The sequence below is a fragment of the Pygoscelis adeliae genome, unplaced genomic scaffold, assembly GCF_000699105.1.
Source record: "Pygoscelis adeliae isolate BGI_AS28 unplaced genomic scaffold, ASM69910v1 Scaffold77, whole genome shotgun sequence".
In the NCBI taxonomy this organism is placed as follows: domain Eukaryota; kingdom Metazoa; phylum Chordata; class Aves; order Sphenisciformes; family Spheniscidae; genus Pygoscelis; species Pygoscelis adeliae.
This window is the reverse complement of record NW_008825216.1, coordinates 5,628,412-5,655,735: the sequence shown is the minus strand read 5'-3', so window position 1 is coordinate 5,655,735 and position 27,324 is coordinate 5,628,412. Positions and strand designations below refer to the sequence as shown.

The following is a 27,324-nucleotide window of genomic DNA, read 5'->3' as shown; positions in this document are numbered from 1 at the left end:
ACTATACCATGCTAGGCTGCTCTGAAGGAAGGGTAATCTATCTTAAGAAAAGACTAAAAGTGTAGAGCTATACTGTAGCTCCTTGTCTGGATAACATCACTCATGTAGCTACACAAGTGGTCACCACATGATTCAAGACACCTTTAAGACGCACGTATTACAGATCCCAGTCCAGCTCCTTTAAGGTCTTATATCCTAAGTGAGGTTTGTGGGCCCAGGAAAATGTGAAATGATTTCTAAAGCCATATATCTCTTCACAGAGCAGAAGTGGCTACGCGTGTGCCTGTGGGAGGCTGACGTAGCCCTCTAGGTTGTTTCTCAAAACACAAACAACAGTGTAAGCTCAGCAATCCCTGTTTTTCCAGTGTCTCCTCTGCAATAACCGGCAACCCCACTGCAAAATAGACCATGACATGTAATGACAGAAATGTATTCATGCTGTGCCAGATGTTCATCTTACCTGGAAGTGAAATATTCCAGCATAATCTGGCCCAAAATTTTGATCCAGTGGCACCACTCTTGCTAGTGTTTTTTCATTCAGTGTGAGAGAAGCTATGGCTGCTAATAGCCAGCAGTGACCTGTGAATTGAGAAGGGGGAAAAAAATCCTCATTTTTTGCCCTTCAGGAGGTGAAGAACGTGGTGTAGGTGCCAGATGAGATGTTATGGCAGTTAGCTGCCACCCCTCTTGAAATCCAAAAGGCAGCCCATGTGTCCCCAGGAAGCGTGTCCCTGCCTGCCGAGGGCAGACTGTGCTGCAGTTTGGAGATGCTGGTAGACAAAAGGCTCCCTTGGGCTCACAGTACCCTCATGTGGAGATCCTTCCCTGATTGAATCCCACTGCACCAGGATGGTCCCTGACACGGATGGGAGGGTGCTACCAAAGAGGTGGCTGCGGGCAAGGTGAGCATGGGCGGTACCTCCAGCTTCACTGCTCCCACCAGTTCAGGAGGGACAACATCCCCTCATGTGTAAGGCTATTGCTGCTGCTCCTCACGGGGTGTAGGCATGAATGCGTCCACTCAGGGGGAATCACTCACCAAGATCCCCTTGGCAAATGTCAGTTCTTGTGGCTCCTCCAAGGATAAACTTGGGGTCTTTGACAATGTCCTGCGAGAGTGGGAGAGAGAGACAGAAACGACATAGAATATGCCAGGAAAATGTCACCATCACTCTGAGCCCAGATGTGCAGCATGGTGTGTGCCACATGAGCTATATTATCCTGCAGCAGTGTAGCCACCACAAAAAACTAGGCGCGGAATCCTTGCTAATTAATTACAGTGTAGAGCAATTAAAGAATCAACTATCCTAATTTTTTCATAATTAGTTGGCTGCTAATGAAAGGCTAGCATTCTTTATTCATCTGTACGCAATTGCTAAAATATCATAGCACAACCTGGTCCAGAATCTCGATGTTAGGCTACAACCCTGTTTAATGGGGGGTTTTTTGTTTGTTTGTTTTCCCCCAATGGCTGGAAAAACTAAAATTGGAAATTTACCTTTAAATGCATTATCAAGCCTTTTATTTACCTGCACATAATACCTGGAACATACAGTGTCTGACAACCATGAGATCATTTCCTCCTCAAATAAGCAAACAACAAAAGTAGACTCCAGCCTTGTTTGTTTTACAGAGTTAATTTTAAGGAGGAGCTAACACTTACCACCCTTGTGTGCTCAGAGGTCAGAGGGTCTGGTGCTCATGGTGGCATTAAAGCAATTCTCAAGCATTCATTTGACTGTTCTAGTTCAATTACTAGCACCACAGCCGGATAGAAAAATTATAGTGGTAAACCAATAAATGCGGCAGGAACGCCCCTCTTTTCTCCCCTTTCCCATGAGCTGTAAATTGAATTTAATTGATTGAACTGAATAGAAAAGGGAGGAGGGTATCTAATATATTACTAGAGGAATATGCCTGTAGTTAATCAGTCTGCCCTGATATGTTACTGCAGACCCTATGGCATGAAGCAGACCCTTCTGCCTAAGCAGCAGAAGCTTGCAAAAAAAAAGAAAATTAAAGAGGGGGGACAAATAGAAGAACACATTCAGTCATTTAACCCCTGCATTTGCCTAGAAGAAAACTGAGTTGCTTTTGGTTCGTATCACCGCATTTTGTGAGGCCGTAAGGGCAGGATATTGATAGTTTTGTTCAGCTTTCTGCACTTAACTGTTGAAGCGTACGCCGCTGGCCACTGCTGGAGCCAGGACACTTTCCCAGTGAACCAGCACTGCTCCTGCGCAGCTCACCCTGCAGAGGCAATATTCCGGAGGAAGCTGGTTTGCATATTTTTGTTTGCCTTTGCTGGGGAGGAGGTGGTGGCCAGGTTGTGCCTCAGCCACAGGTGCCCCGGGGAGGAGGCACCACAGCACGTTGTGTCCCCAGTGCGCAGAGCAAAGGGAAATCAAACAGCAGCTCCTCCTTACCTGGCCCGCCTGCTTGTTAAATACACTCAATCTTGTTGGGACTGGATGTGAACAATAAAAAACACAGCTCGTTGCCTTTAGACATAAATATAACAACGGCTGATAAAGTAGCTGATCTTTAATAACATGCCTTGTTTTAGCATCATTGCTCCCGGGGAACATAATTCTCACGGCAAGAACTGTATTTAGCTGTTACCAAGAAACATCATGCGTTAGCAAGGGATGAGATAAAAAACCTTTCCACTGACATGGGTCTGAATATTAGATACATGGCTCATTGCTTATTACACAGCTCTACAACTGACATGGAAAAATATTTTCAATCTCCTATGTCTAAAGCAAACAAAAATAATAAAAAAAAATCAATAAAAAGGATTGAAAGGATTTTGACTGGACCTGTGCCATGTTCTCTGCTAGACAAAAGAAAACCACGCTCTGCAGTTTTTGAGTGGATGTTGCAACAATAATATTAATTTTAAAGGGATTTTCAGACTGGTTGGTCTAATAATGTGTATCAGGGCTTTCAGCATGTTAAAGGACAAAACCCAGAGCTGGATCTTGCATTCACACACAGCATAGAGTAATTCAAGGATTTGCCTGCCCAAGGATATTGCCTAGAAGTAGGGACGTGCAATCCTCAGACAGATGAAACAAGGTGACCCGTGACTCTCCTGATGCTACATCAAAACTGTGTTTCTTTAGACTCAAAAGAAAACAAACTGCATCCCCTGCGCCTCTGTCTCACATTGGTAGAGGGGGTACCAATGTGACGTAAGAAAGGCTGAGGTTGAGGCTGTTTAGGTGGCCTTATTTCTGTGATTACATTTCTCTGCCTGATGCCAGCATACAGTACCTGTCACACCAGTTGCCAGTGACTCTTCATATTATGAGAATTTCCTTCTTACTTCCTCCTGTAGACCATAGACTCATTTGGCATTGGCAAAACACATTTGTCTTTCCTTTTTTTGGGTTGGGATTTTTCATTCTTCAACTTGTATGTCTAACTTCCCCAGACACTGAGCTGTTGAGTTTATCCCAGCAGCTGAATTTAGATATAAATCAAGAAGGAAAAAAGGCGAGGAGAGGGGAGGGGAGGGGAGAAAGGAAAGGAAAGGAAAGGAAAGGAAAGGAAAGGAAAGGAAAGGAAAGGAAAGGAAAGGAAAGGAAAGGAAAGGAAAGGAAAGGAAAGGAAAGGAAAGGAAAGGAAAGGAAAGGAAAGGAAAGGAAAGGAAAGGAAAGGAAAGGAAAGGAAAGGAAAGGAAAGGAAAGGAAAGGAAAGGAAAGGAAAGGAAAGGAAAGGAAAGGAAAGGAAAGGAAAGGAAAGGAAAGGAAAGGAAAGGAAAGGAAAGGAAAGGAAAGGAAAGGAAAGGAAAGGAAAGGAAAGGAAAGGAAAGGAAAGGAAAGGAAAGGAAAGGAAAGGAAAGGAAAGGAAAGGAAAGGAAAGGAAAGGGTGGAAATACAATGAGAAAAGGATCTTCTTCAGATTATTCTAAAATTTTGATAAGGTATCGTTTCAAAAGTTTAATTTGTAATGAAAAGGGACTGCTAAACAAAATCACTAAATATCTTTCTGAATCTTAGAGCACTTAAGATTTATGTAGAAAGCGAGATATTCATCTGGTGAAGATCCATGTAGCTCACTGATTGCAGTTTACAGATTAGGGTAGCTGAGGGTATTGTTCCCGCTGCGTACAAACGTGTATACATGCATGTCAAAAAAATGAGAAAGCCTTCTCTACTCTCATTACTAAGATTAAACTCTAACAGGGTGTAAATCTGAAGACGAACATTATTTGGCCCTGCAATTACCCACATGTATTGTGCTACACTTCATCCAAGCTACTGTAAAATACTGGTAGAAGAGGCAGTAAAAACCAGTCACCGTGAAAAGCAATTTGAACACAGATACCCTACACAGAGGCCATGCTCTTGTGCTCACCCTCTCCAGCACCACAGCTTCGCCAGCTGAGCCGTGGCAACTAACCTGGCACATGCTCCAAGCTTCTATCCCACTTGCAAAGTAAAAAGTGTTAACTTGAAATGGTGTTACAGTGCCTCTATTTTGCTGCTGTTCCTGGTATATAGTAGAGATGAAAATGATTTAGCTTAAATGCTGAGGAGCCAGAGAAGAGCATAACTAAAACCCTGTCCTTACACGTCCTCTCAGCCTCCCCTGAGCTTTATTTCTTGCTGTGCAGCTCACAAAAGTTCACCTTTTTGCACAGTGGGAATTAGAGTGTAAAGGCAGATCCCATTTCAGTTAACTTACTCATTCTGGAAATGTTTCCAGTTCAGTGTACAAAGATCCTGAAGAAGACTGCAACAACTACAACGGACAGACAGCTCTCTGCTGTCCCTGGGTACGACATACAAGGACACGCAAGCTCTCAGCTGCTCCTGGTCACATTTTACAGCAAAGTTTAACTATTGCGAAGCCCCAAATGGAAAAAAAGGCAAACTAGCACCTAATGGCTGGCCAAAGGAAAACCGTTCTTTCTCATTCAGTGTAGCAGGCACTTGCATTTTTGCTGTCCCACAGCCCTCCAGAGCCACTGCACCAAAAGCATCTCAGCCCCACAGCCCCATCCTGTGCCTGGGGACAGCTCTACAGCCCACCTGGGTTTTGGGGCACAGGCAGGCAAGGCAGGCAGCAGTGCCTGCAGGGGCTGCACTTACCGTGTGTAGGGATCTCCTATTTTTTCATGGCTGAAACTTGTCCAGGAGCAATAGCTTTAATTCTGCTCTGCACTATATTAACTGATGCTGAGGCATTTGGACGCCTATCATTGTGGATTAAGTTAAGCCAAAATTTGAACCCATCTTTAAGCCTATTTTGTTCTTTTTCTCTCTTGGTATCACTATCACCAAAGGGAAGTTTTCTACTAAAGGAGAAGCTTTCAGACTATGAAGAAAAAGAGAATAAACGTCAGTCATTAGCAAAGAAATGAAATGTAGCCCCAGATTTTCTGTGGCTATAAGTTACAGAGTTACGTGGGGACAAGGAACCTGGAGTGATATTGGGTTTGTGATCTGAGAGCATGTGACTAGTGAGGCTTCAGGCTCTTGCTGTGTTATTAATGATTGTTATGCAAGATGCATTAAGAGATACTCATCAAGCCCTTGGCTACTGCTGAATGGCTCAGTAACCATGGCATGTATTTGTAATCTCTCAGTGTTTCATGACGGAAGTGAGCAAGTAAGTATAAGTCTCTAAAAGTTAAAAGGTTTCAATTTTTTAAGTTTAACCTTAATTATGAATTTCCTACATTAATGACACTTCATTTTTACATAGTTAGAACATCATCATAACGTATTTTACCCTTAATTTCTTGCATGTCCTCTTATTTTCATCTTAACATTGCTTTTGTTTGGCAATAATGTAAGAGAGAAGGCTGATTACAAGTTGTTTATGCATGTACATAAATATACATGCATAAAGTGTGGCTATACAACTAGCTACATCTAAAAAAGGGGGTGAAGCCTTCCAGCCCTCTCGTCCCACAGCTTGAGCTCTTTGTGGGTGACATCCCAACCCCACGCCACTGCCCCTGAGGTGGGAAGGGTTTCCCCCCGCACTTCGCCCCCACGTCTCCCTGAACATGCCATGTGTTTGGTGCAATCTCAAAGTACAGCAATGTCTGACTTTGGGCAGGATGAAAGGAGAGAAAGGCGTCTTGCCTCCTCTGCGCAACGGCGTACTCACCGTGGGCCTCTTCCAGATGAAGGGAATAGGTGGCTTTTCACTGAAGAAGAGAGAGGAGTTGCAGGCGGGGAAGTCGGGGTCCTCGAAGAGGACCCCCTTGCACAGGCACTCCTGCTTCAGCTCCTTGTAGGCCTTCCCCGAGCTGTGGGTGGCACGCGCGGCCCCGGGCAGTGCGGGCGGCCTCAGCTTCGAGTCCCGGTACAGGTAGGGCATGGCTCCCTCCTGCCTGCCAGAGAGACATCCCAGGGAGCCGAGGTTTAGCAGGCAGTGGGGGCAGAAGGAGGGGGGGAACAGGAGGAAAAAGAAGAGGGAGCAACAATACCTCTAGTGCCTTGCAAAGGAAAAGGGGGAGGAAAGGAGTGTGCTGTGGGGAAGCCGGTGGCGTCCTCCAACCCTCCTCTATCGCACCTCCTTGAACCGCAGTGCGAGACCGACCTCCTCCAAACAGCAGCAGAGACAAAACACCCTGAAAGCAAATAGGGAAGGAAGCCGGCCAGCCCCGGCCACGCCAGCCACTCAGCCGGGAGCGGGAGCGCCCGTCGGGGAAGGGTGTGCTCAGGGCCTGAGCACTCCCCAGCAGGCACGGGCCAGGCAGGAGGTTGTCGCTGGGCCAGGGATGACTTTGAGGTACACAGCACCCAGCCAGAGCCCTCCATCATGCGGTGATGAGCCCTGGGAAGGAAACCAGAGGTTCATGGCGAGGTGTAACCGCTGTTTCTCACAGGTGGGAGAGCAGCCCAGTATGGCTGGGGGTGGGGCCATCCCAGTAGGCAGGTGTTGTCCTCACTGGATGACACCCAGGAGGGAGAGCAGGGCTGAGAGGTGGCCAGGGGCTGGGCCAGTCTGCTGGGGGAATCTGGCTATGGGGCAAGGGCTGGGTGTGTGCAGGAGGGTTGGTGGTAGGTACTGGGGAGGGCTCAGAGCAGGACGTGTACTGAGCAGCAGGGCAAACCCAGGGAAAGTGTCAGAAAATGTTACCCTGAGGAGGGATTTCAATGGGCCACACATTGAAGGAGTTCTGCGTGCATTGTAACACAGGATTTTAAAAACAAATACATATGTACTTGCCACTGATTTCCAGGTTTCATGACCCTGTTTGTCTGTCGCTGTGCTTCTTCCACTACCCAGCTTTTACCTGCAGCATCATATCTAACATTGGACAGTAAAACACTGTGCTGGAGAGGACGCCAGTTAATGCGCCGTGGGTGCTCTGAAGGAATAATGGCAAGGCTCAGAGCCAGATGGGCATGGATATTCCTCTCTGCTTGGAAAGGGAAGAGATGCCACCCTCTTGGAACAAATTACAGTTCCTGTAATACAAAACACAGCCCTGAGTACAAACAGCACTCAGCCTCCCTTTGCTTTAATTGGCCCTTTGGTGGACCAGTCGAGCTTGCTGCCAAGAAATGATTTATGGAGAGCAATTAGGTGAAACAGAATTAGTTCCTTTCTGTTCTGCTATTTTTCACAGCAGTGCTGTGAGGAGAGCTTTCTTTTTCAGAGCATATATTCCCATGTTTATTCCCCATAATTGCATCCATTGTTGATGTCTGCAGGCTCCCTGCTGAGACTGAGTTCCCATTGTCCAAATGTTTGGATGCTGTCCAAACGTGTGAGAAGAGGCAGGCCTGCTGCTCCAAACATGGCTGTCATTTGACCGAACTTTAGGTCTGAGAATAGAGTCCAAGCTACTCACCTCAGCTTTTTCTACTGTCAGTACAGAAGATCGGCACCTCCAGAAAGTGATTCACTGTGTACTCATCCATAAGATCCCATGGGAGACAACTGTGTCTTTCATTTGCCTGTAGACGGACCCTCATGAACTAGCTTAGGGTAGATGCCCAGCTATTAAATGCATATAGTCAAGTGAGAGGGATCCCAGCCAAGGGGCTAAGGCAGCCGAAAGGCATTTAGGTGCCAACACAGGCCCAGGGACGCGACGTATCCAACATCCCACATTCAGCCAGTGGCAAAACCAGGAACTTACTGTATCCACAACGCTTCTGTGTGGGCCAAGGCATGTCCTCATACACCAGACTAACGTGCTGACTGGGGAAGGAGATGTTCGGCATTCTAGACATGCAGACTCCACACCTGCTATGGCCCAAAGAAAGTAACCATACCGCTGCAGGGAATTTCTGCTTTTCAGAGTTCAGTTGCATATGAAAATTTGTGGGCTGACCTCTATGGGTGCTTGTCCTGCTGCAGGGGAATTCATGCAGTTTCTCTCCTATGTGAATGCTCCTGTGTATAGCAAGCGATGTTTTCATGCTGCAGTCTTTCTCCCAGAGGGCAGGGACAGCCATTCCCTCTCCTCACCCTGCTGTTTCGTGTCATGACACTGCAGGGAAACTTCACGTCCCTGAGATCTCAGCTTTGGTGTCAATGCACTGAAAGTGCCCAGGAGAGATGGTGCCTGGGGAGGGCAGGTGGAAAAAAGAGGAATGAGCGCAAAATGCTCATAAAATGTTTCAGTTCTCATTAAAATACAACACTTTGCCTGTCGCATGTTAAGAATCATGGTCTCATTCCTGAGGCTTTCTGGTCTGGAAGGGCAGAAACATACAGACATATGTATCACTTACGTACCTACCCCACTCAAGTGTTTTACAAGGAAAGGTATTTCAAGCAGTTTTGCTCTTTTACCATGAAATCCTCTTTTGAAAGCAGTGAGAAGTGCATTTGTCCCCTAAGATGACTTGTTATTTCTGCTGCTTGATGCTCTCTGTGGATACTCAGGGACTGTTATAGGTGGGAGGAAAGCAAAACACAGGTGTTGTGATACTCTGTTATGGACAGACACCAACAACAGGTTGCTACTAGCTCAGGAGAGTGGCAGGCAGGATTTGAGCCACTGACCTAGAACGGCTTTGCTCCTTAGACAGGCTGGTCCACTGAGTAAGAGCAGGGTAGATTTTAACACTTCCTGAACGGTAGGTGAACACAGACGATAAGGCTGTGACACCAGGCTGTGTACATTTTCATTTGGCACGCTGTTGCAACAGACATATTGTGACATTAAAGCAATACAAGACAGCCCTAAATAATAAAGTCTATCCTCCATGATTACGCTGTCTCAGGAATGGTAGGTTTCCAGTTTGCTGGCCTCTCCTAGCAGGGGCGATAGGGTAGGTCTGTCCTTGGTCTGCAAAGTGAGTGTCTGCCAGGGTGTGAAGGTGCTGCCAGCTGAGAGATAGATGTCAGGTCGAATGCGATTAATTCCCAACAGGCCACCTCTGGAAACCATTAGGCTCCTGCAGTCTGCAGCTATCTCTATGAGCCGCACGACCAGGCAAGATTTCAAGGTGACAGCGTAGCAGCACGAGTGATGCACAGACTGGTAACGTATGTTAGAGCTGAACACCATTTTCTTCCAGGCACCATCATTAAATGCCTGTTCCTGAAACACCAGGAATTTTATCTGTTACCTTCGGCCATGGCTCCAAAGCACACAGAGAGTGTGAACACCAGCACAATTGCAGCTGCCCGCAGGCATCGCCCTCCTGCCTAGCCACACTGCTCGTCCCATGACATCCACAGAGGGGGCCGGGTGGGCGTTGCACCGAACAAGCGGTGGCTCTGGCGGAGGGCAAGCATCCTCTGCCAAGAGCAGAGCCTCAGGCACACTTAACTGCTGATAGGAACAGGAGCAGAGACATTTCTGTCATTTCTATTTTTCTATTATCTATTTTCATTTTTCTATTACCAATGCTATCGTGTCAGACTTCCTTGGATGTTCTTATTTTCATCAAGAAGGCAGAAAATCTGATTTGGTTTTCTGTGTTTTTAACTGCTTTTTATCTAAGAGAGACTCTTATTCTCTCTCTCTCCAGCTGTAATTCATGGAGTAGAAGGTGACATAAAGGGAACCCAAAAGGCCTGATGTAGGAAACTATGATCTCCATTTCTCCTTGGCCTCCTTGCTTAGCACCATGCTGCAGCTCCGACTTTCAGCCCTCTCTGTTCAGCATCTGGCATGTGCTTTTCTGAGTCACACTTATGTAATTCCTTCCCCATTAACATCAGGTGGACCGTGGTCATTCAGGATTTAAAGTTGGTTATTTAAATGACAGCAAACTGATTCAGTCTTTCATAACCCTGTTGTCATTAAACATCATGCCCTGTCATCAGTTTGACGTTGGAGGTTTTACCCATAGCCTTTGACCTGACTGATCCCACGTTCTCCGGTACTTGTTGCCTGCTGGCTAAGCCCCTTCAGTGTCATCTGACCTTCTCTAAAGGACTGTTTTAGGCTAGATGATTTCATTTTGTGCTCTTTCTCCAGAGGTCTGAGAGACATGACTGGTTTTGTCTTGGTCCCTTTATAGCTCCTTTATATTTGCAAAGGTAGATGTTATTATGTAGACTGAGGTACTATCTGTGAAGCTCAGCAGCTCTCCGTCCTTCCTTATTCCTCTGAATTTGTATGAAGTTACATAAAACATCTTTATTCTCTCTCTGAGATTAGTCTCATTTCATACTGCTTGGCGCCCTCTGAACCTTGCATTGATTTGAATCCAAATGCCACAGTCACAGTCACATTAAACCATGCTGTTTCTTATACTTTCCATTACTTTGGCTCAATGCAGAGCATGGACTTTTGCCCGGTGGCTTGCAGCCTGGCAGGGTTTGCACGTGCTCCTGCACACGTCTTTGCTAACAGGGGACATGTTATATTGCTCTAACAACAGCTGAGACCAGATGAAATTGAGCCTAGCTTGGGGCTGGTTTTTTAAGGACTTTTCCTTCAGCTTCCAGCAATAAGGTAATACACGCTTCCTCTGGCGTTTCCAGGGTTCACTACAGAAGGGCTGGAGCATCCTCCTCTCCCTCATTTTCAGAGGCAGAAGTGAGGTGGAGGGAGGTGAGGTGAGAAAGGCCACGCAGGGCTTTAGGGGTTGTGCAGGGACTGCAAGCCAGGCCTGACGACTGGACTGCCCTACAAAATGTTGTGGACAGCCTAGTGAAAAATGCTGGAAAGCAATGAGAAAAAGGGTACTGAAAATCAAGGTGAGTGGTTTTAAGAAGTGCCCTTTGAAAGCCTGCCCTGAGCTGATTAGAGAAGAAAAAATATCTTGGAGGAACTGCAGGATATCAAAATCTCATTCAAAGGAAGATCCTAAAATTACAGTGAATGCTCATTATCATTTTGCATAGTGGTGAGAAGCCAGAGGCCACAGCCTGGCTGCTTTCACTGTGCTGTGTAATAGCTAAAGGTCCTTTTCCTAAAGAGGTGTCAATCCCAATGTGGTCTCAGGACTAATCTGTGCTCACACCACCTGCAGCTTTGCCATCACTGCCATGCCTGGCTATGAAATGCTGACATGGGCCAGACATGCTGCAGGGCCGAGAGGAGGTGGGTGCTGAGCTGTCACCCTGAGTTGGGGTGACCTCCCAGGGCAGCCCACCCGCATAGCCCACCTTGCCCAGGTTACCCCAATGCTTACAGCACCCCAGGGCTGGGAGGTAGCTCTGCTCTGCCTGTTCCCTTTCTGACAAGCATCACCCGATGGGCTACCACCCCCCCGCTTTTGTACACCCAGAAAGAAATATAAAACACGTCTTCTTGTGTGCTTTGGCAAGTAATGACAACATTATCTGTGCTGGCAGCTGAAATATTATCATTAGACAGCCATCTAAGTGCTTTACTCAGACAAACATGCATGGCTTTCCGAGCTGTTGTTCCAGGCTTTTGTCAGAGCTAAGCATACACCGCTGCATTCATTACTTTGGAGGAGGGGCTGTTTTACAAACAAAAGAGGGCTTTTAAGATTATTTTTTTTTTCTTTAGACTGTGAAACACCAAGTGGCAGTGTGGGAGAGGAGCCAAGTTGTAGTATGCCTTCAACCCCCTGAGTCAGAGGCAATCCTTATGGGAGCTCAACTTTTCCTGGGAGAGTAGCTGTAAGAGCACCCACTGATCTTTTTTGGGGGAACTTATGGTTTTCAGAGGGTTTCACCACTGTGTGTTTCAGCATCCTGGCCGGGAGGCAATCTTAATTCTTTTCTCACTAGGAATATCCTGGGCTGAATTTACTGTTCCTCAGCCTTATCCCTCAAGCAATAAGCTAAAATGTTATTTCATGTTTTTACAATTAACATTGAAAAGGTGGAAAAATAAAGCAAAGTAAAAAGAAAATGAACCCAAAACTGCCGCAAACATTTAAGCCTTTGCTTAAAAATCATCCAGTAAAAACAAAAGAGCAGGAAATTCTGATCTGCAAAAAGACTGATTTTTGCCACTTATTGAAACCCCAGAAACTTCAATTACAAGCTCTTTCATTTTTTCCTGTAAAAACCACCACTGGGTATAAATTTGACATTTCTCTCCTCTTGTTTTCAGAATTATTGGTTTAACAAAGTGCAGTAAGGTAATAACATTTCCAAATGTTACTGGCACTGCAGCCGTGCTGGCGGGGGCCCCCAGCGCAGCCCCTGCCGAGCTGGGAGCGGCGATGCGGAGGCGCTCCGCATGGAGGCAGCTTCGGCTAAGGAGAGAGGGACCCACAGCAATCCCTGCGGTTCTGCAACGCCTGGATTAGTGCAAACTTTAGATCTGCGAATAGTTTCACATGGGCGTTGGGGTGGGAAGTCAGCTCCCACTTCTGCATGGAGTGGCTGGAGCTGGTCCTGAAGGAGGTGATGGGTCTGCACTGCAGCCCCGAGGAGAGAGACCCTGTGAGGCTCTGGCAGCCTGGGCAGCCTTACATAATGCTGCCTGGCTCAGCCTGTCTCTCTGCTTTCTACCTTTCCATCTTTCTACCAGGATCTGAAAGCGGGAGGGAGTCCAACAATTTTGCTGTCATCAGTTGTGCACCCCTCAAATTAAAGTGAATCTGAAAGCCACACCCTTATCTCAGGTTGCAAAAGGCATCTGTCCTTTTTTATACCGTAGATTATTGCTGCTTGGCCCAAGAGAGTTGCAGCTTTGCCCTTGTAGCTGGCTGGCAGTGTGGGAGCTGCCTTTCAGTGGCTACGACTCCAGATAATGGAAGCGTCCTGTAACCCCCACAGTGGGCAAGGAGCCGGTCTGTTTCTCACTGATGAACTGCATAAACCATATAGGATTAAAACCACTCCTCGAGTGAGGCAGGAGACCACCACAGCTAATCTTCTCAGAGGAACACGGAATAGCAGCCAAAATAGCGGAGTCCTGCTGCTTGCAACTATTTGCCCACCCAGGGCAGGAAGCTGTGGGCAGAGGAGCAGGAGGAGGGGTGGAGATGGCTTGAAGGAGGCTGGGGAGAAGATGAAGAGGAACCTGAGTTTGCACAGGGAATAGGAGTATCCCAGCTTCCAAAGGTCTTTCTATGGGTCTGCTTTTAGCTTTACTGAATAGCAGCCGTTTCCAGGCTAGAAGAAAACAACTGTCATGCATGGTGCCCTAGGGACAATTTGGCTCGGGATCAAAAAGTGCAATGAGAGTTTCAAAATCCCAGTAGTGCCAGCAAGGATTAGCCTCCCAAGGTCTCAATTAGAAGATCCCCAGGGAGCAAATCTTCACTGAACTTTATGCAGCAACCTTGCAATACTGAGGAGAGCAGGACGTTTGGTGGTGGAGCCTTTGGAGCTGAATATTGTGGCATCTCCCAGACAGCGGTCACCTGGCTGCTTCCCTCACTCATCTTGGGGAACAGCTTGAAGACTTCAGTGGCTGACCCAGCTGGAAAATGTTGGGACAGTGCAAAATCTGCCCCGTCCCCCAATACAAAGGCATTTGGCAGGAGAGTATCATAAAAAGCATATCAACTGTGATAACAATGCTGGCTCCAGCTCTTTGAGGCAGGCATCTCGCTGTGCAGGCACTGCCGTCCCTGCTCCTCTGCCTTGCAGCTCTCACCTGAGGGATGCAGATACAGTGTGATCAAATAGGTAATACCCTGAGCTGGGTGTCAAGAAACCTGGATGCTCGTTCTTGGGATGTTACCAATCTGCTGTGTGACTGAAGGTGAATCATGTCACCTCTTCGTGTCCACTTTCCCTCTTTGGACAGGCTCGCTCTGTCCTGGCTGCTTCGGTCCAGGATTATCTCTCGCTCCTCACAGGCACAGCACCTGCCGCAGGGAAGGATCCAAAATCAGTTACAAATTGCCAATGTAACGGTTACACTGCAAAGTATTTTGAGATCCTCAGGGTAGGAGGTTCCCTTTGCCTGCACACACAGTGTGCACATGGTCGTGCCTGTGTGTGCATGTGCAGGCTGTGCATGGACCGTTCTTAAAACTCCATTAAAAACTGCACCTTCCCCTGGGACCGGAAAAAAAAACAGGTTACCAAAATTCAAAGCAGTCTCTACACTCAGGGCCTGCAAACAGAAGCCATAACAAACCAAATGTAATTATAAGCTGGAACAACGTGTGCTAGTGTTAATATAAGCTCATTTGGGTATTAAATCATTAGAAGAGCTCCACAGATCACCAGCACACAGACATCCCTCAAGAGGACCGTTCCTTGAGGAGCAGAAAGAGATGCGGAGATGGTGATGCTCCCTCCTCCATCACGGAGGGTTTGCGGCACTGCCGGGCTGGTGGCTGCTGGGGCAGCCAGCACAGCCAGGGCACTTCTCCTCCTGCGAGGAAGGAGTGCCATGTCACATTTGGGGAGGCCCCAGCTACCTGAGTCAGCTCTCCATCCACCCACTCACCATGTGCATTTTGGCATCATGCAGGCTGGCACACCGTGTCCCTCCGCCCCAGCACAGGGGCGACACATGTGGTCCTTGGGGTTTGTAGCAGCCACGTTACCAATTTTTCCATTGCTCCTCACTGTGAGAACCCACAGCAGAAGCGGGATTATCTCTCTCTTTCATCATCTGTACTTTGAATGCTATTATTGAAAAGCATTTTTGCAATCCTTTTTACACAAAAAATTGGGCAAGCTGAGTACATCCCCTGTGCTCATCAGCTGCTTTCACAGAAAAGTGGTTCCAGCCAACAAGGGCAGAGGTCAGGTGTACAGAGAAAACATGGGAAAAACGACATGCAAACCTATTCCTTATCAAAGTTTTGTTACAACAGCTAAAAAAAATTACTTTGCACAGCCTTTCCCCACCAGAGATAGCAAAAATAAACAAAATCAGGCCCATGGCAGCTTGCCACAGTTCTCACATAATGGGGGGAAATCGGTTTACTAATGTGTAGAAACCTGCCTGACCCATTGCCAGAGCTGTACCCCTTCTTCCCTACTTATTTACTCTGGAAAAAGTCACGGAGTACTTTGTGTGCAGCTGAAGTGAGAACAGAGCCCAAAGGTCCGGCAGGAGACAGAGACGCATTTCAGACCCCAGTGCAGTAACTCTGCCATGGGTTAGTACATGTAGCCTGGTTAAGAGAGAAAAAAAACTGAAAAGTGGCTAACTAATATTAAGAGCCTACCCACAGTTTTTGAAAATATTTCATATTTTCCAGGGCTTTTGTTGATTTTGAAGAGATAGCAGCGGGTTCTTCAATGCGCTCTGCACAGGAGCACAGCCCAGCAATGCCGGGGCTGAGGGTCGGGTTTGCTGGGTGTGACGTTTCACTAGCATAGCTCTACTGAAAGAGTATTTCCAATCTGTGCTGCAAAATGAGCCAGCACAAGCTGGCCTCAGCTCAGACATCTCGCATCGCAAGTTGAAGACAAGCCCTTAGAGGGGAATGCTAGAGCTGTTATATAGATCAAGCTAAAATTCATGACAACCAGCTGTCCGGGGATTTCCTGAGTTGGCAATCAGACCTGGGCCATCATGTTCTGCAGCCTCTGATGGCCGTGACCTCTGTGAGTTCATTTAGCCTCTTTTTGTACTAGCTAAGACTTTCGGTCTCCACAGCATCCTACAGCAGTGCCTCCTGCAGTTTATATACGCAAAAGGGCCCTTCCTTTCATTTACATTTGCTGCCTGATAATTTTACTGGGAACCCACTGATTCTGGCATCATTACAAAAACAGTGACTCAGGACTTTCTGTTCACCTTCATCATTTTATGTTTCTAGTCCCCATACCAGTGATTTCTCTTCCAAACTGAAGCATCTTGGTCTCTGTAGGCACTTGGCTGCTCTACAAAGTTTTTCCTGAATGTCTCACAAACGGTGGTCCCTCCACCGTCACAACTGCCTGCCACACCTGGAGCAACCACTGCACCAGCCGATGAAGCAATAGTCCCTGTCTTCCTTTTGTTGGATCCTCCCACACAGGCATCCTCTTTTTCCATCATCCATCATTTTCCTTTCCTTCCTGTCCTTTTCCAAGTGCCCATTTGCCCTCTCCGTTGCGTGCCTTGTCCAGACCCCACGCTGTCTTCCCTTACCAAAGCAGAAGAGAGAGGGAACATTATGAATGTTGATGGGGTGTAGGGGTTTACGATTACCAGCGTCAAACCCACAGGTTGTATAAACGAACTGTTTGTGGCCTACTTCTCACTCAAGGTACTTTTAGTCTTAAAAAAAGAAACCCTCAAATTTAGTAATGAATGATATATGACCATGTACATGCTATCATGTCTGAGTTAGCCATATATTAATTCATAGTCTATGTAGGCCAGACATGCCCACTCAACCTAGGAAGAACCCATGTGAAGGTCTGTGGTCTGAGGCTGTAATTTATTATCCCTGCTCCATGACTCCCACCATAACCTTGCAGGAGACAAGAACATCATCACAGGAGTACGTCTGGCCCCTTTTAGTTCAGATCTCAGAGCAAAATTTGGGGAAGCTGGAAAACAAACTGAACAAAACAGAATAAAATATTTACTATTGTCTCCACACAAAGTGCTGAATTTTATACAGCTTTTCCTAGAACGACCTGGATCAATGAAAACACTTTTCAACAGAGTGGAGACGCGTTGTTCTTCAGCAAAAGAATAGCCGCCTGGCTGATCAATTGAAATTCTAGCTTGGACAAAATCATTTTCCCATTCAAGACCGAATTACTCACTGCCGGCTGCAGGGTTAGTGTTCTTCTGCCAGGGTTAAAATTTCCGAAGCCTATTTGATGGTATTTACACAAAGTAGCACTAGCAGCACCACCGCCGAGAAACTTCCACGGGGCAGGGGAGCGCTTCCCCATTAGCACTTCTCAACAGAGATCTCAACAGAGCAAAGGAGATGAGGAGTGGGGCTGCGAGGGAACCCGTAACTACGGCACAAGTGTTTTTCCACCCTTCTTTGCTCCCTCTCAGCAGCGACCATGAATAACAAGCAGGAAAAACAGAGGCAGGTTTTGAAGAGAAATGAGGGCAGTGGGGGGGGAGGGAGGAGGGAGGGCCCTGCTTATGCAAGAGGGGTTATAAAAGGGGGAGCCGAGTCCATCCCCCCCCCGAAATCGGGAAGAGTGGGGCAAAAGGAGAGCGTGAACCTCTTCGCTGAAGAGCAGGTTTGAGAGGTCTGTGTTTCTTTGTACCTTTACTGCGGCTGGTGCAGGGTGAGATTCGTTAGGAAACGTGCATGGGCCCTGGCTTGCTTTGCACAGGGGATGCCTTTAGGAACAGCCTTGCTTTGACCTTCTTCTGTTCCTAGTTGCCGGAAAGCTTTTCGGTGAAGTTTGGCCCGCCGCAGGTTTTCTGGCACAGCTCTATTTGGGGAACCAAATCCTCGGCCACCGGAGCTGAAGGGCAGGATAGAGACTCTCTTCTTTCTGAAGTCGAAGCTCTATCTTTAAGCACACGCTTGTTCCTAAAACCATGACAACCCAACAAAAAAAAAAGCCTGAGAAAAGGGTCCACATATAGTAATTGGAATAATGCTTGTGCAATCCCGCTTAAAAATGGCTCAGAAGTAACATGAAAGACTAACTGTAATTAAGTCCTACTAGGATAAAGTAAATTCCAGGTGTAGCAGTGTATGTTCTTTATAGTCTGAAAGCTCCTCCTTTAGTAGAAACTGTGAGAAGATAAAAGACAAAGATCTAAGAAGTGCACTAGTGCGTGATGCATCTTAATAGAGGAATATTAATTGAGTGAGCATAAGTGACCAGCAAATTAGGCGGGGTTTGTGTCTGAGCTTTGTAGTAGGGCATGAACATAAGCTGAAATCAAAGGTTCTCCCTCATTACTGAGGCCAGCCAAAATCCCGGTGGTCCAAAGCAGGAGGAGCACTGTGGTGAAAGTAGGTCATTGAACATTTTCTGGTGAAACTTTTTTTCTGGAGAAAGCTGGGTATTTTATTTCAATTACTTTATTGATTGAGTTGGGGGTGGGGGAAGACTCCTGCGCTCCCCAAAGATGTTAACAATTTTTTGCCAACAGAAAATGATAGAACTGAGTGCACAAACACCCAAAGGTTGACTTGGACAAAAACCCTGAGAACTTTCAACCAAAACCTGAACTTCCTTTATGTAACAGAGCCACCAGAACACCACACAGGAGTAATCGTTCAGCTGCCTCCTGTTCCCCCTCTTCCGTGGGGCAGCATCCCCTGTGGCCAAGGATGCCTGCTTTGGGGCTGGTGCCCACAGCAAAAGGAGAGCACCAGGAGCTGCAGCATGACTTGGTCATGGACCACGGGGGAGCTGGAAGTAGGAGATACCCAAACAGCAATGCCCTCTGGGTGCTAGGGCAGCGTTTCTGAATCATGCATAGAGGCATAATGATTTAAGGAAAAAAAATACAGTGGCCGTGGGTTATGTGATTTCCCCTTCCAGTGTTTATTGTCCACAGTAAACACATAAGTCTGGCAGCTGTTGTGTATGTTATTAGCATCACTTGTAGCTTATTAGCCAAAGTCAATAATTCTTGTTATTAAGGATACTTTTCAGTCTTTAACAGAGCACAAGGTGTCTTTCATTGAAACAGCCTTGGTTTCTGTGTCCTTGATACTGAGAGTATCAAGCTGGGTTTGCTATTTCTCTGTGCTCAAGCCTCGCCTAGGAGGATGTAGCAGACCAGCTATAGCTCACAGGCACGCCATGGTCTGGCCACTCGTGAACACCGCTGGTGCCTAGTGCCTTACGTGGACCCACCTCGGTGGAGGTGCAGGAGACACAGATTTGGGCTGTGCTGTCACACGTCCCACCCGCACCTCCACCGGCCTCTAAGGGACCAGCTTTCTCCCCCAGCCTGCCTGCGGGAAGGACTCTCCAGGGGAGAGGGGAAAGAAGGGGGATTGCAACCCAAAACCTAGGTCATTCTCGTAGCATTTAGCTGAACAAAATGCATTTTTAATGGGGGAACTACTTCTCCTGTCACCTGGATCCATGGCTGGGCTGCATGCATTTCATAGCCATCTGGAGATGGTACAAATGCTCACGGACTGTTCTATTGCCAGATGCTTCCTCAACTGAGATGCTCAGGCACGCAAGGGGACAAAACACCTTAAATATTTCAAGCTGTTTGTTTAAGCCTTGAGTGCATGACAGCATGTCATACGGGCCTGTGCTCAGAACCGCTTTCAGACCTCATTAGAGCTAAGGTAATCAGATTGTTTAAATGAAAAGCAGGGCTGCAGAGACAGAAATTTCCCATCCCTTTAGCGTTAGTCACCTGGCACACAGCGCTCGGGATGGCAGGACTTGGCTATCCCTGCCTCCACCTTCAACTCCACCAGCTCCAACTGCCCAGGTGCACTGAAAACATCCCTCTCTCTCGGCTCTCTCCTTGAAGCCAACGTGTAACTGGGCACCACAGTACCAACCATGCCTGACTGGCCCTCTAAAATCAGGGCATGGATGTTAAATCAGCCCTACTCCTATTAGAACCATGGGATTTTAATTACTAACTATAACAGAGGCACTGAATGAGACCAAGTCTAACCCAACTGCATCATCCCCGGTTTGATTCACTGTTTATTTGCTTAAAGAGGAAGAAGGGGCATGCCAAACTGGAGGACAATTTCAAAAGCAGCAGAAAGATCTCCAAATCCCACCCCTTTTGCCAAATAGGACTTGGGAAGTTGAGACTGGGAGGGATGATGTCTCGGTGATCTGTCTCTGGCAACCTAATCCATCTAGCTTTCATCCTCTCCTTTTCAACACATTTTGTTTTGAAGAGGAAAAAGAACAAACTTTTGATCTTCTGGATAGGTCAAGAGGGAAAGAAAGGGTAAAAATTGAGTTTAATCATTTTACTCTGCAGTAGCGTACATGTTCCACTCACTGATGGGTACCCAAGCTGCAAGGTAAAGATTAAAGGCAATTTATCCAAGAAGAAAAAAATCTGGTCCGACTGTACAACAAATACAGGTACAAAGAAATCTGCATTTCTTTGAGTCTGGCACAAAATGAGCTGAGTTATTTTCAGCTCCTATAATCATTTTTTCTGCATAGTAAATCGGCTGTGCCAGTCTTAGTAAATGTGTAACCGCAGGCTATGCAGATGTGCTGGGCCCGGTTAAAGGTTGTGTATCCATCCCTAGAACTTTCTATGTAGCTGGTGTTAAGCCGTGCTCAGGTTTCATCAGGTCCCGTCTGGCCGGAGCTAACTTTTTCCGGCCCCCCAGCCTGTGATGTAAAGTAGCTTTGCGCAATGCCATTACGGACATGTAGAAAGGGCCCTCCCGTGGAAAGGGCATAAATCTACCAGCAATCACACCGCACCGCTCCAGGGGGAAGAAGTGTCGCGAGAAGCCTGCCTGAGGGGGGACGGCGTTCGAGGGGTGGCACACACCAAGACAGAGGCGAGTAAGCACACTTACTGGATTTACTTTGAATGCCAATTTTTCAACTCAAGTTTTCATGCTTTTCTGAAAGGCTCTGGGCTGACTTCTTTTGGGAAATAAGCCCCGCTGGTTTTCCACAGATGGGGCTTAGTGTAAGTGCCAGCAGTGAGAACTGCCCCTCTTGTTTCTGCTCATGAGAAAAGAGTTGACACGGTGGCTCTGGCAGCCGTAAAGAAGTAACCGCTGGGCACCAGCGGTGCCTAATGGCACAGCCTGACCAGGTGGCACAGAATCACCCTCACTGCTGCTACAGGAAGGATTAAGAAATACGTCAAAAGAATTGCATCATGGAGAGAATAGGCTGGGAAGGGCAGCGCCTCTATTTCATGGCTTTTTGATTTGTTTTCCTGAGCTGTCCCAATCTTGAACGGCTGGATTTAAACCCAGACACTTCCACCCTGTGTAAATTAAAGTGTTGGTGAGACAGACATTGCACTGCTTCCTCTCAAAAGGCTCAGGCTACCAGAATGACAATACCTGACAGGCTGGCGCAACTCAGAAATTCTTGGAGAAAGAAGGCGGAGAGCAGAGCTTGGTTATTGGCAAGGCTGTTAGCATTTTGCCCATCCAATGAGCTCTGCAGAGCTTGGAAAGGGCAAAAGAGGGTGAACAGAGCTACAATAAACAAGAAATGACTAGTAAAATAAAAATACAGCTCTGAATAACAGCGTTTTAGCCAACAATAAGTGTTACAGATGCATAATTTCCAACGCATTTGGATTTCAAATACACAAATTCAAAGTCATAGACTAGAAATCCAGGGAAGGTACAGCAGAGCTACTAGTTATAAAAAAATGGGATATAGGAAAAGTGAGAATTATAAAGATGCAAAATTTGTCAGTGTGTTTGCACACACACATGTATATATGTATGTGTGCATATGTGTGCCCATGACTTTCTCATTCCCAATATGCGCCAGATCCTTTGTGCCAAAACAGCAGTGACCTCCACATCCAGTAAAATTCTCTACTTCTTGTCAGGAAAAACAAGAGCAGTCGGTGGTCTTCTGCCGCAGGAGAAGACTGCCTGTACAGTAGAGTAAAACTCAGCTTACCCCTTCTAACTCTCTATTCAGGTAAAGAAGGTGCTATGAAAATGGTTTCAGTGTTAGCACATTTGTACAAGGAAGCCTCGAGTGTGTTTGCCTCGAAGCTAGAATGAATGTTTGCACTGGGCTACGAAAACACAAAATGCTCTGCTAGTGCCAAGTATTATGCTGACTAGACATACAAAGGGGGATCGTTCAGTGGTTGGACCTTAAGAGACCCGGTTTCCAAACCCACTTCCCGTGTAACAGCAGGCAAATTGCTTAGCCTGTCTGTGTGTCAGCAAGATTTAGTGCAGCAGTTTGCAGAGGTAGCTCTGACCAGGTCCCAGGAGCATTATACTTGCATTATTATAATGTTTTGCCAGAACTAGCACACTCTCGCTTGCAAGCCTAACTAGTCGGCATGCACAACCATATTGCTTCCTGTGCTAAATCGTTAGGGTACTGCAGCGGGCAACGGAGTCAAATCTGTGCTTAGAATTTCCCCACCTGCCACTATTGAAACTGGTGGCCATCTCACCCTGGGCTTTTCAGGGGGCAGTGTCGGACCAACCAGCCCTAAATACTGAAATTCCTGCCTTTGTAACTCCAACGCAGCACTAGAACCTCACCCTGCGAGTAAGAGAAACTGTAGTTACAACAGGCTGATCAGGCTTCTTTCCTCCCCCCTTTTTCTTTCAGCAGACACTGTGGAAGCGATTTTTCAACATGAACCTGGCAGCAGATCTTCTCTGTTTGTTGGTGTGCCTCACCGCAGTGACTTGTGACCGGGTCTACGTCCACCCTTTCAATTTGTTTTCTTTCAACAAGAGTACCTGTGAGGAGCTGGAAAGCCTGGTCCAGGAGGGAAAGAAAACTTTTGTCCCCATCTCGATCGAGTCTCAAACCACACCTGCCTATGAAGGTGACCTGAACAACAAGGACAAGCTGGAAGCCCCGAGCCTGAGTGGCTGGGGGAGGCAGAAACTGAGCTACCTGAAGGACTTTGTGTACATCCTGGGTGCACGGTTTTACAGCAAGCTGCGGGAAGTGCGGCGGGGCCAAAACGTGCTCCTGTCCCCAACCAGTCTTTATGGCTCCTTGGTGTCTTTCTACATGGGTGCCTCAAACCAGACGGCAGCTGATTTGCAGGGTTTGCTGGGAATTGTTCCCCCCTCCGGAGACCCTGACTGCACCTCCAGGGTGGATGGACACAAAGTCCTTTCCAGCCTGAGGATGATCGAAAGCCTCATCGAGAGCAGGGACGAGGAGCTGCTCTTTTCCAAGATGCTCTGCCTATTCTCTGCCCCCGGTGTACCTCTATCCCAACTGTTCGTGCAGGACTTGCTCCCCTCCGTCGATGCTCTCTACGCCCGAGCTGTTGACTTTACAAACCCAGGCGAGGCAGCAAAGCAAATAAACGCCTTTGTGGAGGCCAAAAGCGAGGGCCAAAGCAAGTGCTTACTGACAGACATCGATCCATCCACCAACTTGCTGTTTGTGGTGGATGTCCGCTTGGCAGGTACGAGGCAGCACTGCTCATTTTGGGGGCAGGCTGGGTGGAGGACGAGCAGTGGCCCTGCTCCCAGGAAGGAAGCAAGGTCACGCCTGGCCAGCAGCGAGAGGGAAGGGCTCAGATGGAAGGCTGGACCACTGCTCCATGTACAGTGCCCTGCTCCCCACCGCTCTGCTGGCGGTCCTGCCTGCACACTGCCACAAGCCAGCAAGGGCAACAGGGAGGAGGTGGGGGGATATGGCCTCCAAAAAGTTTTCCTTGTCCAGGAAGCTGTGGGAACGTGAATAAGAGAGGATTGCGCAGCATTTCTGACTGCAAAGGAAATAAAAGTCATGAGGGGCCTCCAGAAAAATGATCAGGAAGTAGGTTTAAAGCAAGCCAAAGAAATACCTTTCCCCAGAACCTGTATTTCCACAGGGGAGCTGGGGGTAACAGGCCAGAGGCACAGATTCAAGAAAGTCTAAAAAAACATAATGGACATGACTCCTCTAGTGACTATTAAACACAGAAGTCTGGAGGCAACTTCTGGCTCAGGAAGCAACCAAACAAGCTACCAGTTATGGAAGCAGGGAGCATATACAAAACTAGAAGAGTTAAGGCAATCCCTTAATTACCTAGGGTCATTCCATGCTGCTGTCCCAGAAATTCCTCTGTACCACAACTGGGCCTCCTCTTCTGAGTGTAGGTGCTTTTTAAAATCCTTGCGACTGAATGCAATACCAGAGGTCGCACGCTTTAGGACAGCTTGTCTACCAGTGACTGTATTTCTGCTAAGCGGGTCTACTGCTTAGGTGGAGCTCTGGTGCCCATGAAATGCTTTTGTGCCTTCATCTTCCCACCTGTAAACTGGATATCAGGTTTTCTTTGCCTTTCATGGGTGCTGTCATTAACTGATCCCAACTCCTCAGGGAGCTGCGAGCATCAGCTTTCTCTTCAGCGTAAGGTCTAGCATAGGGATGATACCACAAAAATGAAGTCTCGTGTTACAGACTTTGGCAGAGTTTTGCTTTAGCAGAACAATTTTCTCTTCTGTATTGGAAACTTGCAATTTTATTAGCTTAGGAACACATGCTTGAGGGTCTGAGTCACTGGGTCAGCTCTACTACCACCTCTCTCTCAGAAGGGTGCACTTGAGATGCTGTAGTCTCCACATGTGGGATGGAGAAGATTGGCTCAAGAACAAATGAATTAGATAAGCAACTGTCTTCTAATAAACACAAGAGATTACTTCAGCATTTGCTTTGCCATTTGGTTGTGGAGGGGCAACCATGACAGCTGATGCTGTCATGTTCCATGTCTGTCTCTATAGCTGCAAAAAGGAAAAAGTACATTTTTTTTTTGTCTGAAACACATTATATACGCTCCTGAGATGCTATCAACAGCCATAGGATTGATAAAATGACAGAAATCCATACAAAACAACAGCTAAATGTTCCAACGGTCTCAACTGTTGCTCCCTTTGCACACAGTTGTTTTCACATTTGTAGACTTGCTGCCAAGCAGGGACTGCCATTTAGAATCCAATGCAGAACACCAGGTGCAAATTTTACTGACAGACTTCTTTTTTTGTTTGAAGTTGCAAAATAATTACAAACAAGTGAATGAAAATAGCACCGTGGGACTGCACAATCTTAAGGGCCCTTACCTTCTACCATTTAAACTCTCTTTTGAACAGACAACCTTCAACAATTTCAGTTTTAACTAAAAATGTGGTAGGATTTTTTTGCTGTTTTTTGGTTGTTTTTTTTTTTTTTTTAAAGTAAAAAGTCATAGCTTTCCACAGAAAGTCATCCTCTCATTAAGCTTGTCAGGCTGGCATAAAGGCTGTATTATAGAACATGGAGATCATCACCTGAAGCAGAGAGGTCCAACGTTTCTTTCCTGTACTCCCAAGTCAGCACGGCAGAGCACTCTTTTACTCTCCCAGGCTACATCTTCGCTCTGTGATTGACAGCCTTTTTCACTTCAGTTATCTTCCCTATATCGTAGCCACAGGTTTCTTCCCTGCTCTGATGTGGTTGCCGAAAGGTTGCCCAATCCCACAGCTTCTGTGTCCTGATACGAGAGATCTCACTGTAAGAAACCATTTCTTCCAATGTGTCAGCTATCACCTTCTATAGAAGGGATGTTCATCTTCCGCTTTCCTCATTTTACATTCCAGGTGTCTGAGGCAAAAAGCAGGGTTTCTTTAGTAAATACATCTCTCCCATGTCCTAAAAAAATGCTGTAAGAAAGAGTCATATTAAGACTAGTAACATCTTTTAGAGCGCTTTCAGGGGAATGCACGCCTGGTTACACGTTTGAGGTCACAGATGTCCAGACCCTCACCTAGCAGAAGGCCACAGGCAGCCGTTGCAAACGCAGGGGTGCTGATTTGTCACGGTTCATGACTGGCACAATATTAATGGCCTCACTCCCAAAGTCAATAGCAGATCTTTGAAATTTTGCAACATCTTTCCCAAGAGCATTTAAAACCAATTAGTATCCCACCTTGATACATTTAGCTATCTGAATGCTCAATTCTTTTTTTCCTTTTATTTAACTCTGTTACAGTCTTGACTTTTGCTATCCTGTGAGAATAAATTCTGTAGGTTAATCAGATCCTGTGAAAGTGGCTCCTTTCTTCTTGCATCCCTCGTTCTTATAAGAAAAAAAGGTGAACAACTCTACTTCCTTCTTATTTGTTTTGCTTACACCTTTCACATCTCCTACCTGCTGCTTCTTTCTGGTGAAGTTATAGTAGGTGAAAGCACCTAAATGCTCTTTTTGTGCAAGGTCATTTAAGAGGCAAGTGTTCCTATGCAAAACCACTTACTGCATATTAAATATGTTAGGGTCCAGCATTTATCTGTATTTATTGGAGAATAGACTAGTTAACAGTACAGCTAGACCAGCTCCTATTTTATACCAATATTAATTACTTTAATGCAAGGAGGTCCTTTCTTTACCACAACATATACATCTGTTTTCCTAATTCCACCAAACTGCAATTTCGAGATTTCTGAGCTTTGCCCTTCTCGCTGATGGCAGTAGTTTTTTTAATGCCAACAGGATTATCTGCCTAACTGGGCAGCAGCACTGATCTATGGCAGTCAGCAGATAACATGTTGAAATACAAAGCTGCACAGAAGCAGCAGGAGGTGAGAGCAAGGCTTCCCAAACTTGTGAACTGGGTAAGAAATTTATATTAAGGTTTAGCAAGCGTTCAGGTATGTCCTTTTTAACCTCCTTGGCCTAAGAAACACTTCGGTGTTATGCTTACTACCTTCCCCATTGCTTAGGCTCATAAGATCGCCAAAGGCGACACCTCAGCCAGAGCTTGCACTGCCTTCCCTCTCCTGAGCCCACTCAGCTGCCTGAGAGCACTCCTGCAGCAAGGGCTGTCCCTGATGGATGTGCTCCCAAGTGTGCCATCACCGCCACTTGAGGAATGGAGAGGAAATCCAAGCAGACCCTCCACACAGGCCTATGAGCCAACCGGGAGCCACGTGGCAGCCTGTGAGGAAGCAGGCAACCAAGCAAGCGGAAATACTGTGCCCAGGAAAGGCCACAAAGCCAGCAGAAATACAGCAGCTTTGGCTGCAGTCCTGATGGTCGCGGTCCTTGTGCTGTGAGCCTGCACCAGGCTCTGCCTGATGCTACCAGAAGGCATATTAACGGCAGGATACATATGTTTACAGCAGCTAAACATGATTTTATACACACAACCCTCGTCTAATGCACAGTGTGCTGTTTTTAAGCAAACATATATACTTGTTAAGGGGCAGAGGGGAGGAGTGAAGAAAGAGAAGAATCAATTTCTTCTTTCTCAATCTGTTTTTCAGTGAACGTTAAGCAAGCCACCCGGCTCAAAGAGCCTCAGGAGTTCTGGGTGGATTCAAACACGAAGGCTTTGGTCCCTATGTTGTCAGTCACAGGGACATTCAAGTACAAAACTGATGCCAGCGGGATTTTTTCTGTGGTGGAAGTCCCCATCAGCAAGACCGTGCTGCTGGCGGTGCTGCAGCCCATCAACGGCAGCGACC

The 27,324-nt window shown here is 46.8% G+C and overlaps 2 protein-coding genes across 3 annotated transcripts in view; one reads left to right on the top strand and one right to left on the bottom strand.

The window, feature by feature from the left end:
- CAPN9 (calpain 9) overlaps positions 1–6,342 on the bottom strand; it is a 28,204-nt gene extending 21,862 nt beyond the window's left edge. For both annotated transcript variants that reach the window (XM_009329188.1, XM_009329189.1), the window contains exons 1-3: positions 6,130–6,342; positions 1,040–1,109; positions 461–579 (exon numbers count right to left, since the gene is read on the bottom strand). In XM_009329188.1, coding sequence (XP_009327463.1) covers positions 461–579; positions 1,040–1,109; positions 6,130–6,342 — 402 coding nt within the window. The remainder of the gene's footprint in view (positions 1–460; positions 580–1,039; positions 1,110–6,129) is intronic.
- Positions 6,343–22,512: 16,170 nt separating this feature from the next.
- The window catches only part of AGT (angiotensinogen (serpin peptidase inhibitor, clade A, member 8)), a 6,711-nt gene continuing 1,899 nt past the window's right edge, over positions 22,513–27,324 (top strand). Inside the window, exons 1-2 of the mRNA XM_009329187.1 lie at positions 22,513–23,305; positions 27,124–27,324. Coding sequence (XP_009327462.1) covers positions 22,513–23,305; positions 27,124–27,324 — 994 coding nt within the window. The remainder of the gene's footprint in view (positions 23,306–27,123) is intronic.